General features: G+C 55.1%; 1 protein-coding gene across 1 annotated transcript in view; it reads right to left on the bottom strand.

The window, feature by feature from the left end:
- Window positions 1-730: 730 nt before the first annotated feature.
- The window catches only part of ITGB4 (integrin, beta 4), a 22763-nt gene continuing 6000 nt past the window's right edge, over window positions 731-17493 (bottom strand). Inside the window, 28 exon segments of the mRNA XM_009866960.1 lie at window positions 731-873; window positions 1467-1580; window positions 2013-2177; window positions 2612-2767; window positions 3048-3236; window positions 3599-3748; window positions 5337-5510; window positions 6430-6630; window positions 7650-7781; window positions 7974-8156; window positions 8628-8765; window positions 8976-9156; window positions 9502-9653; window positions 10510-10714; window positions 11071-11219; window positions 11774-11953; window positions 12038-12186; window positions 12356-12379; window positions 13020-13078; window positions 13490-13593; window positions 14018-14206; window positions 14623-14656; window positions 14982-15088; window positions 15600-15719; window positions 15863-15989; window positions 16657-16755; window positions 16916-17019; window positions 17301-17477. Coding sequence (XP_009865262.1) covers window positions 731-873; window positions 1467-1580; window positions 2013-2177; window positions 2612-2767; window positions 3048-3236; window positions 3599-3748; window positions 5337-5510; window positions 6430-6630; window positions 7650-7781; window positions 7974-8156; window positions 8628-8765; window positions 8976-9156; window positions 9502-9653; window positions 10510-10714; window positions 11071-11219; window positions 11774-11953; window positions 12038-12186; window positions 12356-12379; window positions 13020-13078; window positions 13490-13593; window positions 14018-14206; window positions 14623-14656; window positions 14982-15088; window positions 15600-15719; window positions 15863-15989; window positions 16657-16755; window positions 16916-17019; window positions 17301-17477 — 3905 coding nt within the window.

Genomic DNA, 17493 nt, shown 5'->3' with positions numbered 1-17493 from the left:
ATATATACTACGAAAACTGTACAATATTATATGCAAAAAAAAAAAAATGCAGAGGCCATCATGAGCAATGCTATACAAATCAAAGACTATGCTATCGCGGTGCCAAGTGTTAGCAGCGAAGGATACGCACAAATAGGTGCAGTAAGAAAGCGTAGGTTACCCTGCAGCCCTACCTTGCAGCTCTCATATAAAAAACCCCAAACAGAACAAAATAACCATCTCCAGTGGACAGGCAAGTTGCCAGAGAGCCTGGAGCAAAGATGGAAATGGTGACCCTCAATAAATCAGGATATTGCTGGCTGGGATCCTCTAAAAATTGAGTACCTGAGAATAAATCATTCTGTTCCACTTCTCTGGGGAGGCTGGAGACACCCAAATTTTGGCAGGTGTATTTGGATGGATGGGCACAGAAGAATGGTATTGGAGTGAGCGGTGATCGTTCATGGAAACCATCCCTGTGGCCCCTGCAGAAGTGAGTCTCTGCCGAGCAGGACAGGGTGAACGAGCCCTGAAGGATGAGCACACACCTGACGACCCAACCATGCCAGAGCTTTGGGTGCGCTGGGCTCCATAGGAGAGGTCCAGAGCTTGAAGTGCCATGGAGGGACTCTGCCCACACAAGGAGCTGCCCAGGCACCGCAGCAGCATCTGGATGAAGCACCCTTGGATGGTTCCACGAAGTCCTGCCATGGGAACGCAGATGTCCCGCTGGCGGGCAGCCTGCCCTGGTTCAGGCTTCGTAGAACTGCCTCTCCATCTGTTTGGTGAGCGTCCCGCTGGACATCATGGTCCGGCTCACAAACTCTTTGGTGACCTGTTTGGTGAGGGTGCTGCTGGCGCTCTCCACTCGCTGGGTCGTCATCAGCACGCCGTCTGCAACAAGAGGCTCGGTGGTCAGGACACCACACTCAGCATGGGGGCACAGGGAGCAGGACCTGCTCTACGTCATGATTCCTGGCAGAGATTTCTTCTCAAATACAACTTTAACTGATGGAAAACCTCTCCAGATCAAGTGATTCAGCATTTTGCTATATCAGTCAGTAAGATAGGTCTCCTCACAGCTCCCAAACTCTCCGTGTTGCAGTGTGAACCCACGAGTCCATGAACGCAAGTGGGACAACGGGACAACTACACTGATTTAACTTAGGGTGGTCGTCACACTTACTTGCTTTTTTCTTGCTCTGAACAGATCTAACCTTGCAGGAAGAGCTATGATTTGGCCCCAGTGAAAGTCCTGGGGGACTTTGAAAATGCGATGTTGCCTCTGTGACTGGGCAGCACGTGGGGAAATGACTGCAACTGCCTCTGGGGCAGAGCAGGGGTAGGAAAGGGTCTGGTCCTCTCCTTCAGTCCCACCTGAGGGAGGGATCCTTGCATTTGACACTTGAGTAAAAGCACTCTCAGACCTTTGGACAAGCAGAATTCTGTGCTTGTCAAGGGTTTCAAAGCAGACAGCAAGCCCTTACCTGTGAAGTGGGGATCCAGAGAGGAATGGCTGATGCTGGTTTTGGTGGTGTATTCAGTGGGGAAGTTGTACACTTCTCTCATGTACTGCTGTCCTCCAAACTGGGAGAAAGTGCCTGGGGAGCAGGAAAAGGGATGATCCACCCAGGAAACTACAAGGAGCTTCCAACCCCTCAACCCTGCAGTGAGTACCAGCAGCTCAGGGGGGTTCTCTTGCTGACACCAGAGCCAGGTTGAGGAGGAACTGGAAGGACTGGGAAGGTCCTGCTCCTATGCGGTGTAAGAAGCTGCCGACAGGTACGTGTACAAGCACGCATGAGACAGAAATTTTCATAATAAATTAAACACTGGAAGGTTCTCACAGTCCTCCCCCATTCAGTGCATCAGGATTGGGACACTGCTCGCAAGGCATAGCACTGTCTCCATGGAAGACAACATCTTCCGTGGAAAGTGGAGTCATCACCAGAGCTGGAAAGGAACTCCAGGAGTTGTGTTCCCTGCTTTGAGAGGTGTCCTGTCTTTGCACTTCCACAGACATGGTACTGTACCTCCATCCTGAGATTCGATGGTGATGATGCCTTCTCTCTCTGGCCCAAAGCCTTGGGTGGTCTTGGCTTGCACTTTGAACTTGTATGGGACATTCTCACTCAGGTGGGGCACAGTCAGGGTAGTTTCTGGATTGTCTCCTTCGACGTAGATATTCCTGGGCTCCCCTAATGCACAAAGACAGGCGTGATGGTCCCTCTGAGCACACTCCCCCCAACTCTGGCTGCTGTCTGGGCTTTCCCTAAGCTTTATGCACCCACAGACTGCATGACCTTACCCAGTTCAACCGAGGGTTGAGACCACGCTATTTGGATATGGTGGTGATCCTCAGCAAACAACCTCCACTGGGTTTGGGCTGTAACAAGCTACAGGTCTTTCTCCTTCCCACCACGTTTGTTACACCAGACCATGCGATGACACAAAGCATCAGGGTCCAACAGCTCCCAGGCTGGAATCAGCCTCATGTCCCCACTTTGTCTGCTCTGACGTAAGCAAACAACTTTCTTGGTGGTCCCAGCAAAAGCACAGCAAGATAGTGCCTTTGCTGGAGGTATCTTCTGCTCTGCACAGAGATCTGGGCTTCCATAGCCTGATGCCATACCTCCGCCATGCAGCATCTCACAGGTGACCATGTAGCCCAAGATGGACCCATTGGGCTTGCGGGGTCTCTCCCAGCTGAGCTGCAGGGAGTCGGGGCTGAGGGCGGTGAAAACCAGTGGTCCAGGAGCACTGGGTGTGCTCAGTGTGAAGGGTGAACCTGCAAGGGCAGGAGCAAGAGTTCGGTGTCAGAGAAGGTGGCAAGGAGAAGCTTGGGAAGGATCTGCATCTGCTCACAGCATTTATGAAATGAGCTGGAAGGCCCCAGCTAACTAGCCAGCTAGCGGAAAGCGAGTACCTGGGGAGGAGGGTCCTATTTCTAAATGAAAGGAAGGAGGAGAGAGCTCAGGATGTGGTAAGTGGAGAGAAAGCAGCAAGGCCAACACTGTAGACAGCAACAGGGACATGAGTGCCACCCTTCTGTCCCCCATCCACCTCACCTGGTACAGGGCTGAGTGGGCTCTGCGGGTCCACCTGGGACTCTATGGTGATGACTCCTTCCCTCTCGGGGCCCCAGCCTTCCTCGCTCTGCGCCTTCACCTTGAAGATGTAGGAGTGGTTGGGCAGCAGGTCCTCCACCACCACTGAGTTCTGGCTGGGGTTGGGGATGGTGAGTCTGTGCACCTCTCCTGGGACACACAAGGAAGGGGAACATCAGCACCATGTTGCAGGCACAAAGAAAGAGCCATGGCTGTTGCCTAAACTCTCTCTCAAACAAACTGCCCAGAAAAATCATCCGGGACCCCTTCCCACCACCTCCGTCACACTGTACAAGACTGTCCCAAGTTTCCTATAAAAATGAGAGATTTTCATTCCAATCCCAGAATGGCTGAGGTTGGAAGGCACCTCTGGAGGCCATCTGGTCCAACCCCTGTGTTCAAACAGGTTCACCCAGAGCCAGTTTCCCCAGAAGAAGACCCAGACCAGACTCCCCACCACCGATAATCCCACCACTAGCTGCCTGGTGTGCACCGGCCGCCTGTTCACTGACCTCCGTTGAGGAGCTGGTACTGCACACTGTAGCCCTGCACCTCCTTCTCGCAGTGCGGCTCCTGCCAGCTCACCTTCAGGGAGGTGGGTCCCAGGGCAGAGAACACCAGGCGTGTGGGAGTATCGGGGACACCCAGAGGCAGCCTGGAGTCTGAGGCAAAAAAAAAGAGGACATCAGGGTGGAGATCTGGGAGCTGGGGACCAAGAGTGCTGGGGCAGAGGAATGAGTGGCTCGCGCAAGCGTGGGATGGTCCTGATGGTCCGGGGAGAACGTGGCAAGATGTCATGTCTGTAAGCTGGCCCATCAGGGGGAAAACTGGCTGGCTCCGTACATCTACAGTAGCATCCCATGGCCTTGGGGTGCCGACCTTGAGTGGGACAAGTCAAGGTAAGCTTCGTGTCCTTGTGGTAGAGAGACCAGAGCAGGGGCTGAGGTGCTGTATATGGCCCACCTCACTCAGCCTGAAGCACCCTGTCCAGTCTGCCAGAGGCCTCACAGGTATCTTCAGAAGTAGCTGGGCTAAGATTGGCCCTAGTCTATAGCTAAAGCAGCTAAAGCAGCCCAACACCAAGGGCACAGGGGCAGCTGGAACCAAGACTAGGTGCTCTGTCTCCCCTCAAACTCAGCCTACTGGGACACAAAGCTCATAGTGAGCACAGTGGCCTCCTGGTGACACTCAGGGCTCACTGACACAGGCTTTGGCCAAGGAGCTTGCAGGGAGACATCTCGTATGCAGCGCACGTTCTCCCCAAGAATCCTCCAAAGGCCTGTGGGATAAGACTGAGAACAAGAAGCTTGTTAGGAATGAAGACAGGGACAATGAGCTAATCATCTCGTTAGAGCACGGTGGCAGTGGTGGTGAGTGTTAATCAGCCCAGGTGGGTTGAAATACAGCTGAAGTCACCTGCAAATGGAAAGATGGTGTGATGGAGGCACAGGCTGGGTCAGGAGGAACATCAGTGCAAGCCATGGACAGAGGGTTTGGGGTGAGCAGTGGATGGCAACAGCTCATGGATGGCCGGTGGCTGTTATGGGATGAGTGGCTGGGAGGAGACACTGGACAAAGCTGTACCTATGTACTTGCAAATCCCCGCAGACCCATCAGTCATGATTATAGAGTCCCGAAAGCCAGTGCTGGGGTAGTAACCCTTCACCTTTACCCTGCGCCTGAAACCCACATCCCTGGGTCGTGGGATTGTCCTCCCAGCATCTTCATGGATGGGAGGGAGGAGTCTCCCCGGGTAATCTACAGAAGTGATGCAAGAGAAAGAGAGAAAAACACCATTGGAGATTTCAGAGAGGGTTCAGGCCAGGTGCTGGCTCCTGCAGAGATGACTTTAAAGCTCAGATTTAAAGAGCCTTGTAACAACCTCCTGTCAGTACCAGCCGACATACACATGTGCAGCTGAAAGGCAACCCTGCCACTAGATAGAATGAGGCACATCTGCTCTTCCCAGAGTAGCACTCCTCCCAGCGTGACGACAGCAACGCAGCGCCCTTTCCTGAGCACTCTGCACGCGAAGGATGGGAACCCTTCACAAACTGGCCTGGGAGCAAGGGTGGCCTTCGCAAAACACCTACACATCAATGGTGAGGACGTGGCCTTCCAGATCTCGGGTTCACAGGCCCCCTTAGCTGTGAAGAGAGTCCTCACCCCAACAGGTCTTGGAGGGCATGGGTCTGAAGACAGTCCTTGGGGGTGGAAGGGAAGGATGGGTCCCATCACCATGGTACTCACCGTGCCCCATCAGTGTCATGGAGTAGTCTCTGGTCAGCGAGGAGCTCCCCATCACCCTGTGCTCCTGCTGCATGTGTGAGCTCAGCTGGTGGTAGCTGGTGTTCGTTGTCCTGGTCAGTGTGCCACTGCCACTGCCAGGGTAGGAGAAGTCCACCCGGCCATTCAGCAAGTGCTCTGTGGAAGAGGGCACATGGTGAGGACTGTGGCTGTGGACAGAGCTGCTGCCCTGGTTTTTGTGAGGAGGAAGCAAGAGGCATCGTGGTGCTCCCTGCCTTGGCTGCATCCCAGCTTCAGCCAATCTGGAAGGTTGTTCTGGAGCGCTACATCTAGAATAAGCCACAACCACCCAATGCAATGATGTGGAAACAAACAGGTAAACAAAGACTTTGCCCTACACCCAACACCAGAGACACTGATGGTGTCCAAGGTAACTCCAGACCTCGGCCGCGCTGGGGCACTGCCTTGTGGTTCTCGCCATGTTCTCTCACATCTCTCCTTAGACGCAAGCACAAGTTTATAATTTCAGATTAAAAAAGAAGGTGAAAGAAGGAAAACAGCCCTTTATGGAGGCGATTTCTCTGGATCTCACTCTGGATCCCGTCTCATCTGGACCTGAAAAGCAAACTCTGCTCCTCCATTGTTCTGTGGTTGACAAAACCCCATCCCTTCCCAGCAGGCCAGGAGAGATCAGCCAGCCACGAGAGAGCGATTTCTGTTTAACAGTCCAGCAGATCTGCCCCACAAGCTCAGGGCACATAATTAAGGTGAGGAGCTACCCTTGGAGGTGGCACTTGACGGGTATCGTCTGAGTTTGCCCCTGCCTTGAAGGTCCAGCCTTTTGCAGAAGAAACTTGCTAGCGTGCTCCCAAGTCCATGCCGAGATGGGGGTTACCTTGACACTCTTGTGAGCACACACACCAGGACAAGGTTTTGAAGCAGACTACAGCACGTGAACAGTGCGTCACGCCAACACGAGGATGGGCACACAAGGGGAGGAAGGGGACACGTACTGGGGCAGACCCCAGCCACCGGCCCCTCGGCTCAGAGCAGGACCAGACAGGACACTCAGTGCTGTAATGAAGCCGTCCTTCACCTGCTTGGGGCCGGGGAGTCCCGCTCCTCCTCAGGCTGCTGGTAGCCACGTCGCTGTCCTCCTCGTGGAGGAGACCCTCAGTGTCCGAGGAGAAGCGACTGCTGCCAGAGAGGCGGGGAATGGTTTCAGGTGGGAGCCTCCAGGTGATGCGGCGAAGATCCAAGTCTTCTCCCAGCAACTGCACATATTTCCACCTGGAGCCTTTTGGGACAATGCAAGCAGTGGTGTTGGCATGAGCTGCAGGGGACAGAGCGGGCTGTCCACCACCTTCGAGCTGCTCGCTGGGGAGGGGAAGGGGCAGGCACCAGTGAGAACGACACCCACTCACAGCCCTTCTCGCCAAGTGTTGGCTGATGAGTTCAGGCAGTGCAACCATCGTGTGACTGGTAGATGGAGGATGGTGGGAATGTGACATGCATGGAGTTCCTCAACCCCAGGGCTGTTTTCCAGCCCTGTGTCCTTCACAACAAAAGGCAAGAGTCAAAGTCCCACCACACGCCTGCTCCTGTCACGAAGAGTCTGAAACAATTGTCCTCTGCTCAGGAGAAGTTTCCTCACTCCTTGACGTGCACTCAGGATGGCTGGACTTGGTGTTCCCATTACTTTGCTCTCTGAAAGGACCAGGGACTTGCTCCTGGATCCCAGGCCCTGGAGAAACCCCCCAGGGAAGATCCTCCAGATCCTACTGACAAGCTTCATCATTTCACTTATGGCCCGTCTTACCCTCAGTGTCCCAGTATAAGACAAGGGAGCCAGCCTCATTCAGAGTGTGAAGGGATAGAAGAGAGGCCAGTGCCTCCCCAGCACTTGGTGAGTTCCCTCCTGTTGGCTTGGCCAAGACCCTGAGCATCCAAGGGACTCAGAAGTCTGTGCCTTGTCAGTGCTTGTTTGCTGACAGTAACTCGTGGTCCAGCCAAATGGTGACAGGAAGGGAAGATGAGCAGAGAAGGCCATGAAAAGCGCCTCTCCCACACCACACTGAGATTTCTCCTTGCCTCATGGGTAAGACAAGGAGGCACTGGTCTTATTTTTGCACCATGACTAATCAAGCGTCACCATGGATGCAGCTACTGTGCTTTGGAAAGGCTGATCTCCACCATCTCAGTGACCTGGATCTCCTCATGTCCGTGAGGAGGAAAGAAGTAGTGAAACTCATGGCTGAAAGCTGTTAAGGAAAACGAGTGTTAAAAATGACCATTGCAAAACTCAGAGCCACACACCTGAGTCATCAGAGACACTGGGATGCTTGCTGCCAGCTTGAGAGCGAAGCACATCTGTGCTGTACATCAGGTAGCTGTCGTAGTCCTCACCTCCCTCTGCATCGATGATGGGGACGTCAGGGATGATGGGGACTGGAAGAAAGGTGGAAAGTACCATTAGGAAAAGCTCAAAGCCAAACATGCTCCAGCTGATCTTCAGCTTTCCCCAGAGTGGCTGGTGAAGCAGAGTGAGTAGGATGCAGAGAAGAAGCTGGGTGATGGGGAGCTCATCCCAGCGCTGCTCCTGCCCCACCTTGCTCCCACCCAGGCAGGGCAGTAACTCACTGGACATTGGGCGTTTGGGCTGTGTAGCAAGGTTGATGGTGGCTTCTCTCTCAGGTCCCCAGCCAGCCCCATTCCTGGCCTTCACCATGTAGCGGTAGGGCTGGGACTCCCGCAGGTTTTCTATAAGCACCATGCGCTTCTTTGGGTCTTCAACCAACACCTTCTTCACTGGGCCAATGGGTACTGCAAATATGGATAAGTCTGTCACCCACGAGGTCACAAGAGACAAAGGACGCCACAGCAGCCCACCCTGAGCCAACAGACTTGCTGAGGTTTGGTGTCAGGACACACCCTGGCTCTGGGACAAGGGGCAGCAGCTCTCTGGGCTGCTCACCACAGGCATGACATTGTCTCGGGGGAAATTCCCAAACTGAGTGCTGAAGTCAACTAAGTTTTTAAGATTAAAAACAACACAAAACATTATGGGAGTGAATGGGAACTGAGCGTTCAGGGCTTTGAAGGATTAAATTCTGAGTTGTGATTTTTCTGTACCGCTTCCATCAAGAAGCGACCCCTCCAGATCTCAGTTTTCACAGGAAACATGCTTGGAGCCATTCTGGTTCTGCTGCTGCTTGGGACCAGCCCAGGCTGTGGAAAGTGTACTCCAGCCCCTCAGCCTGGCTGGACTGCCCCAGTCAGAAAATGAGCTCTTACCATTGTCCTCATTGACGAGTCCGTAACTGACTTCATAAGCCGTGATCTCCCCATTGGTTTCTGCAGGCTCAGCCCAGCTCAGCTGTGTCACGGTGGAAGACACGACATTGAAAGCCAAGCGGCCAGGCTCACTGGGGACTGGAAAGGCAAGAGCAAAGGGTCCAGGTTACTGCAAGTTGGGAGCCAGCACATGCAGATGCTCAGAGTTCCTGGGATCATAGCTGGGTCATAGCGAGAGCCACGCAGTGCTTGTCCCCAAGACCACCAGAAGCTCAGGGCTGGAGCCCTGGCCTCATGCTGGGTGAGCAGGCACCCACATGGTGGGAGGTAAAGTGCAGAGCTGCTCACCGTCTTCAAGCGTGCGGCAGTGGATGATGTCAGAATAAGCCCCTTCACCCATGGCATTGTAAGCACAGACTTGCATCTCGTAGTCGCAGAAGGGGTAGAGGTTACTCAGCTCTGCTGATGGTGATTTGACATCGATGACATGGGCATCTGACTCCGGGTCCCCTTGGATCCAGTATTTCACCTGACAAAGCAAGGCCATGATTCCTTCAGATCATCACCATAGTAGGTGAGAAATTCCCCACCTCTTATTAGATCTGCTCTGGGAAAGCCAGGGTGTTGGACCTTTCCTCCGCAATGGGAGGCCAGAACACTCTGAGCTCTTCGTGGTAAGTGATGGGGAGATGAGCCCACCAGGAATCTTTCCTGCAAATCCCAAATCCAGTCAGCAATGGTCCCTCAGGGATGGAGGGGGCCAGAAGGGGTGAGCTTGCTCCTTTCCTTCGAGCATCTTCTCCCCACCCCTTCAGCGCAAATCACTGTGTGAAACACCTGCAGGATGGGACCCTGGGATCCACTCCCCCCTTACCTTGTATCCCAGAGGTTTTCCCGGTGGAGGAAACCAGTTGAAGCGGATTTCCCTGGAGCTGAGAGCATGGGCATTGGGATTAAGAGGTGCACTCAGGCGGCCTTTGGGGGACTGCGAGAGCTGGCTCATCGAGGGGACACCATCCACCACCTCTGCAGACATAAAGAGGAAAGGTCACATCAGTACTAGTCCCCCACATGGAAGGAAAAGAAGGAAGCGTGCCTCTCTCCGGCACTGCACTGCCATCCCAAGTAAGCCTCTCAAAGCATTTCTGAGGAAGAACGCTATTGTAGGGGAGGGAAACTGAGGCACTTGGTGATGACGTCCCCCAAAGCCACACAGAAGGCTAGCATGAGAATTGAGCTCAGACCACCAAAGTTCTGCACCTCCTGCTGCTTTGCACAGGCTAGAAGGAATGAAGAGACCATTTTCTTGCCTCTGAAAATCATTAGCTCTGTCTGAAAGTATTTACTAGTGCTTCAGCGTTGTGATCAGTTGCCCTGTGCAGCCATGAGAAAGAAGGCCAGGATGCGCAGAGCATCCCCAAGTCACTCAGTTGCTGCTTCTTCTGGAAACCCACCAAGCCCAGCCAAGAGCTCTTCTGGAGCCTCTCCAGCCCCAGTGCCTGCACGTGAAGTGGTTCTGATCGGTGCAGTGAGAAGGGACTATCTTGTACCCCTGATATTGATGACCAGTACTGTGATAAATAACTTTATGTTCTCGACCTACTTGATGACCTCCAAATCTCACCTGTCCTGTATTTTACAGCTTTTTCTTGGGATCCACTCCCTTTCGCGAGCTGGATGACCCGTGTTCTTCACATCCACTGCCCATACCCGCTAATGCCTCTAGAGGGAGGCCCGAATCTACGGCTCGGAGGTGGACGAATCTCCTGGTTGCGGCTTTTCGAGTGAGGAGCAGGGCTGGAGCTCTGTGCACACCTTCTGCGGGGGCTGGTGGGGTCTGGCCGTCCCACCCCCACCCCCCCGCCCGGCTGCCAGCCCCTACCTGGGTCGGCGATGGTCACCGTGGTCTGGGGGTATCGGCCGATCTTGGCGCCGTACTTGGGATGGAGGAGGTCGATGGCGAACTGCTTGAGCTGGCTGTTGTGTAGGAGGGTATCTATTTCGGTCAGCTCCAGCAAAGGGACCTGCACCTCTTTTCGGGTCTCCCCAGGCTGGAAGACCAGGTCACCCTCTGTGAAGACGTAGTCCTGGAGGAGAAGGACAAGGTGCATGATTATAGCCCACAGCACCCATGATAAGTTTCGCAGAGAGCCTCCCCTCATCTTCCACTGAATCCTCATTTGCCTCCAGTGCCCACAGCTCAGGGGCCAACTGGTACCCTCTGCCTCAGGTACAGACAATCTCTCAGGTCCCTGAGGCACAGGGAGCAAACGATGGAGGAAGTTCTGCCCTTGTCCTAATGTCAAGCCTTGGATCTCCCCTCTCCTGTCCACATCCCCATTGAACCTGATCGGCTGCTCCTCTGCAGCCCCAGGGTGGGTTCCTTCCCAGCCCTCTGTGCCTACTTGTTCCTGCGTGCCCAGGCCAGGAGCATCACCCTTACCCTGCCGTTCTTGGCGGTGAGATCCCGGGTCCTGTAGGTGACTTGGGATTTCCCGCTGTCTATGATCTCGCGGAGGACAGGGATCTTGGCCAGCTTATCAAAGCGGCTGTGGGAATAGGCTGGCTGCAAAAAGGTGATGAGGCTGCTGGCTGGAAGGGGAAGGAAAGAGGGAATGTGTAGAGCAAGTACATGACGAATCAGGTTACAAACATGCAGGTGTCCTCCATGAGTTCCTATCACTTATGGGTGTGAACTGTGTATGAAATATTACTGCATGGGCTGGAGACATTACCACTCCTGAACCATGCTCTGCTCAAAATGATCAGACAGGAAGCAGAGGCAAAGCCCCAGTGCAGCATAACAGCAAAGAGGTTTTACTTTACTTCAGCAAGGGCTGGAGCAGCAGAGGCATACAGTCAACCCTGGATCTGCCACAGAATTGGTAGCATCTAAACCTGCGATGGGCAAATGTTTGGGTCTTTGTCTCCAAGGAGGACAACCCTCCTTTGGGTTCTTTAAAAGATGCTCTAGTTTAGACCCAGGTGACGTAAGATAGGCACCATCAAGCAAGGCTCTGGCCTGGCATTTAGGGGAGCTCAGATATGCAGGCTGTGCCCTCTTTAGAAACCACGTGAGTCCATCTGGACATGGGACACTCAAACACAAACACCCTTCAACTTGTGCCACTGTTGCAGCCCTTCACCTTGTTCTTTGATGATGGTGATGTTGACAATCTTGCGTCCAATCACTGCGATGCCATTGGGGACATCAATAGCCTCTACCTGCAGCTGCTTCTCATCATCATCATCCTCCCTGATAAAAAGCGGGACACGGACATCCACCAGCTCCACGGCCTCTTGGAACTCCACCATCCCGTGAGCATCTGGGGGAAGGGGCAATGGCGAGAGGTGGGAAATGCCCCCACCCCTTGCCCATCCAGGAAGCAACACTGCTCTCTGCTCCCTACCTTGGTCCGAGGTCACAGTGTAATAACCTGGCGAAACCTTCAGATCATTGAAAGCCTCATGGGAAACGTGCTTTTCCATCACCTTGATGATCTCGGATTTGGCTGAGCGAGGGGCAGTGAGCACTGTGTCCACAATGGTGTGGTCCTGCCTGTGACCCGTGGGAAGGGAAAGCTGAGTAAAGGCTGAGACCGGGGTGGTTCATCTCACACAGCAGAGCTGGAGGGTCTGGTGATTGCGTGGGGCATCCAGTCATCCCACACGTGTATGTACAAAGAGGGAGAAGGAGCATAAGAGAGGGCTGGCAAGTTTCCTCTTACCTTTTTCCAGAATTGGGCTGTAACCTGCAGGAAAAAAAAAAAATGAAGAAAAAAACCCCCACAACACCAAAACCACGTCAGCATAACTCACGCACCTGGGGAAACAATGTTCTGTGTGAATCACAGCCGGGTGCAGGTCTGAGCTGTGACGGCAGCTGCCCTGCGGGTGCCAACCCATCCCGCAGAGCCCGTGGGCCCATCACATGTTCCCTCCTGCCTGGCTGTTCCCTCCAGCCCTGGGTTTCCCAATGCAACAAGGAAGGTGCCCACAGGGAAGATCACGTCTGGTCAGAGCCACAGGGAGGGGATAACACACCCTGCTCAGCACCGGCATCCCCAGGCTCCTCTGTCCTGTACCAGGCACTCGTAACTTTGCAGAGGACTGGAATTTTGAAGTCAGTGGCAATTTTCCCACTGAGCACCATGCAACCGGGATTTCTCCCTGTCGCAGGCCCAAAGCTAGATGCAGCCTGCACAGCTGGGTGCACTCTGCTCCTCAGCCCTGGGTGGGAAAGGACTGCACCGGGCTTGGGCTTGTGCCAGGGATGTCACACATCCCGCTCCCTCCCACCATCCCAGATTTCACCCCCCCGCCTCCTGGTCCACTCCATCATCAGCAGGACCCTGGGGGAACCCTGCCCTGCAGGACACCCCAGTGACTCACCTGAACTTGGTCTGCTGGAGCTTGTGGCAGCCGGGGATGTGCTTGAAAACCTCGTTCAGCTGCAAGGAGCAAGAGGGGCTTTCACAACACATCTTTGCTGAGCAGCAACAAGAGCGCTCTGACCACCCTCAGGCCCTCCCGCCTCACCCTGCATCACTGGGCAGAGACCACCACATGGTTTCCCCCCAGGACATGGCAAGAGGCTGTGAACTGAAGCCGTGTGCCCCAACCGAACAGACTGTGTGTCCCGAAGCAAACCTCAAATCTCATCAACATGATGCTTTGATAATTCTAACAGTTGTGATCTTAAAGTGTGTGCTTTCAGAAAGAGGAAAAAATGTTGCTTCCTTTCAAGAGCTCTCTGGGTTCACAGGGAAGGGGCACTCTCCCTTCCCCAGCATCACAGACACCCTCTCGGTGTGGCTGTCCCCCAAGGTCACCCCAAGCCCCCCTCGTGCCCAGGCTCGTACATTCTCCTCCACTTCCTTGCGCAGCTGCTCGCACTCCCGTGTGTCTGGCTTCACCAGGTTCTGCGTGAAGAGCCGGGTCAGCCTCAGAGACAGCCCGTAGGGAACTGGAAAGAGAAATTCCAAAGTGAAACTCCCTCCTTCTTGGTCAGAAAAATAGCTCAGCCAAGAGCTGGAAGCACGGAGACAAGACCCAGCAAAGGAAACAGTGTCCAGTGGTGGCTCTGGGCTGACGAGGCAGCAAAGTCAAGGCTGGGTCGCTAAGCTAATGAGACTAAAACACATGCAGGGTACATCCGCCACATGGCCAGGCTGTCAGGTCTCCAAGGCCTGTCCTGTCCTGCTACAGGACATAGGAGTGTGCTGCTCAGCTTCCCCCAGGCTGGAAGCAGATAAGGAACAGCCTCCTTTGCAATTGGGTTTGAAGGTAACTCCATGGCTGCTGGAGTGGGGGCCACCACTGAAGGTTCACGTCCTTCGTGGCACTTGCAGCATCTCCTCTACTCTCTGTTCCTCAGATGTGGCACTCACTGAGATCTTTGGGGTTGGCGGCAGCGAGGGAGGTGAAGCCCTGCTTGTGAACATTGTTGTTGATCTTCCAGCGGACTGTATCCCGACCCTTGAGAGATCCACTGCGGACCATGGGGGTGTCCAGGTGGTCGGAGGACATGAGGCTGTGACGAAGCATGTAGTGGTCCTCCTTGAAGCCAACGGTGCGACCTGCAGAGCCAGGGGCATGGTCAGAGCCTGGGCAGATTGGGGCAATGCCAGACATCAACATCCCAACACTGGAGGCTTTGTTCTGGGAAATCTTTAGGGTTACCACCATGCTAAGGGGTTTGGGATGCCAGGAGTGGGGTGAAGAGGGCAAGGGATGTCCATGAAGCATTATAAGGGACGCTGGTCAGGGGAGAGGCAGCAGCAGGATTCCCACCAGGGTGTGGAACAGGAGGAGCAGTGAAACAACAACTCAAGGTCTCCTTGGCTCAGGCTCACTGCCAGGAGATTTTTCCCTGTCCCACCTGCCCAGCTGGAAGAGGAGAAGGAGGGACACTTATCCCAGCACAACCCCCCAACCTGGGACAGCATCAACTCCACAGGTCCCGCACCCCCTCCCTAGTTCAAAGGACTGGTACCTCGTGCACAGCAGGGAAGCAGGGCCAGGCAAGCCTAGAAAACAAATGGCCAAAGGCACAATCACTTTGTGGCCAAGGACAAACTCACCCCCTCCCCGGTATCCAGCTGGGAGGATTCGCATCAGCAGGGATGGGTGGGCAGTGGGTGAATGGGGCCCTGGAAGCTGCTTTTTAGTCAGAAATCCCTTCAGTGGGGGAAATCTCACAGCAACTTGTGCTGGCAACAGCAGAGGTGCTGGATACCACTGGGACCTAGCCTCTGCCAACCTGGTGCTGTTGGAGGCTGAATTTTGTCACTTGTTTTGCCTTTATCTGGTCCCCTCTACAGGCTGGAGCAGCCGACCAAGGCACTCACTCACCTTGCAGCAAGCACAGAACTTCCAGCAGAGCAGCAGGAGCAGCCCCAGGAGGAGGATGAGGAAGATGAGCAGCGGGATGAGCCAGAGGAAGCTCCCGGGCGGGCACTCTGCAAGCAACAGCAGCGTCACTGCCAGGCACCAGCCCCTGCATGGGGTGTGCAGGGAGAGAGTGGGGTGTGCAGGACAGAGGGGAAGGGCTGGACCACGGCTCTTCAAGGGATGGAGCAGCCGGGTTGAGCTTGGGAACTTCTCTCTGGGTGCTCACAATGAAAAGTGCTGTTCAGGGAGAACTATCCCACCTCTCTGCTCACATCCAGCCATCCCAAGGGGCTTATTCAGCACCTCACATCAATCCCTGCCTGTGTCAGGAATGAAGAGGCACCGATCTCTAAAGGTGCTGCTCTCAGAGGGTGCTACTCTCCACTCCTTGCAGTTCACAAGTGACAGCCAGTGTCACTCCCTGTCATGCAGGGAGGTAGACAGGGAGGTGCTGCCTGTGGCTGCTCCTGCCCAGGGGCACAGGAAAGGGACCAGGTGGGGATTGGAGGTGCTGAGGAGCAGGTCGCTGCTGATCCAGACCCTGGGCTAGATACCCCTTCCTGTCAGGTCCCTGCTCACCTTTTTTCTTCTGCACATGGACAGTGGTGTTGGGGAGGACGCTGGGGTCTCCCTCCAGGGTGTAGCGGTACGTGCAATCGTCCTCCTCATCCTGGAAGGAGCAGTACTCAGCGGCCTCTTCTGCAGAGGGAGGGGACATCGTTGCAAAGCCATCAGGACCAGGAAAAGCTTGGGGAGCAGCCCCACATGCAATGCACACACGGGACAGGGCCTATGGGAGACACACGCCACATGTCTGCCCCCAGCTCTGCTTCTCCTGGTACCTTTCTTCAGCTCTTCCACCATCTGGATCTGGAGGTGGCACGCACTGCAGTTCCCTTTCGTGCTGCCGGTTCCCCAGGCCTGGCAGCGAACGCAGTCTCGGATGCTCTCGCACATGGCCTGGAAGCCCTGGGCAGAGGCAAGGGGGATGGTCAGGAGACAGCTCTGGGGAAGCGAGGGAGGACACCGCCTCCGAAAGGCAGAGCTGGAGAGACAATGCTGCATCCTCACCCCGGCACCAGGGCAAAGTCAAACAGAGGAATCACAGAGAATAAGGCTCTAACAAAGGATTTACAAGCCCAGGAGCCCAGTGCAGCTGGCTCCAAAATATCTTACACCAACAGCCTGCATCTTGCCAGCAATTAGATCTTCTACAAGTGTTTTAGGTGGCCTTTCCAAAATACAATTAAGCCAGCTTTCTCCACTCCCACTCTAAGACCAGCTTATGTTTGTCAAAAGGGAAACGGAGGCACCAGACCATTAAATGTTTTTTTTCCAGTCTTGAGGCAAAGCAGAACAAGCCAGGAGCTGAGCCTCAAACCTCTGCCCTTCACCGGTGTGCAGATCAACAGACAGTGAGGAGCTGCTGTTGCGGGCAAAGAAAGCCCGTGGCCACAAGGCAGCTCCTGTACCAGCCCCTTCCTGGCCACTGAAGGCAGGACAGGCAAGACTAAGCCCTGGCTCAGGATTTTGCTCCTGACCGAGATGTGCCTTCATCTCTGCTTTGCTTTCCTTCCCTCGAAGCTCTGCGTGGGAAGAAGTGATAAACCCAGCAGGACCCCAGGCTGAGCCTCACCAGGGAGTAGCTGATTTCGCAGGTGGAGCTGGTGTACAGCGAAGCCTTGTCACAAACGCATCGGCCACACTCGCACCTCCCGTGGTTATTGCAAATGCCCTGGGAGGGAAGAGGTGACAGTTGGTGTCTGACAGCAACCGTGGATGCGCAGCAGCTCTGGGAGTCAGTGAGGTGCCAGCTCCCAGCTTTGGGCATCGAAGCAATTCGTTACAGCCCTGCCAGGTGCAGTCGTCCCTCACGCAGGCAGGGCAGGACCTACCCCTCGGCTGTCGATGCAGGTGTCGTTGTTCGTGGGACATTCGCGGCTTGGCCCCTCCCAGCCACTCTCGCACACACATGCGCCCTTGGAACAGCGACCACGATCTGCGACCCGAGAGGAGGAATCACGCGGGGTCCAGCACTGTGCCGCTGCCCTGGCCCTGCCCGCGGCTCTCTCACTTCCTTCAGGGTGCGAAGGGGCTGCAAGCAGCCTCCCAGGCACCTTCCCTTTTTTTTGCAGAGTCCCCACAGCCCATCGCCAGTCACTCAACCCCTCTGTGCTGGTGAGCTCAGCCCAGGGACACCCTGTCTGTGGCACTGAGAGAGAGCAGGGCACAGCACATCCCAGAACTGGGGGATGCTGGGGGCGGCACGGCCTTTCTCACCATTGCAGAGGAAGCCGGAGGTGCGCGGGCACCGCAGGACGTCGTACTGGCAGAACGCGCCGTCGAAGCGCTGGGTCAGGTCCTCGGAGTAGCACTGGCACTTCCCGCACAGGCACTCGCCCCGGCCCGAGCACGGCTCCGTGTCCCCGGGGCGGAGGCAGGCTCGGTTGTTGGGGGGCGACGCCGGGGGGGA

This window comes from Apaloderma vittatum, unplaced genomic scaffold (assembly GCF_000703405.1).
Source record: "Apaloderma vittatum isolate BGI_N311 unplaced genomic scaffold, ASM70340v1 scaffold483, whole genome shotgun sequence".
NCBI lineage: Eukaryota > Metazoa > Chordata > Aves > Trogoniformes > Trogonidae > Apaloderma > Apaloderma vittatum.
Note: the sequence above shows the minus strand (reverse complement) of the source record. Positions and strands in the feature narration are given on the sequence as shown.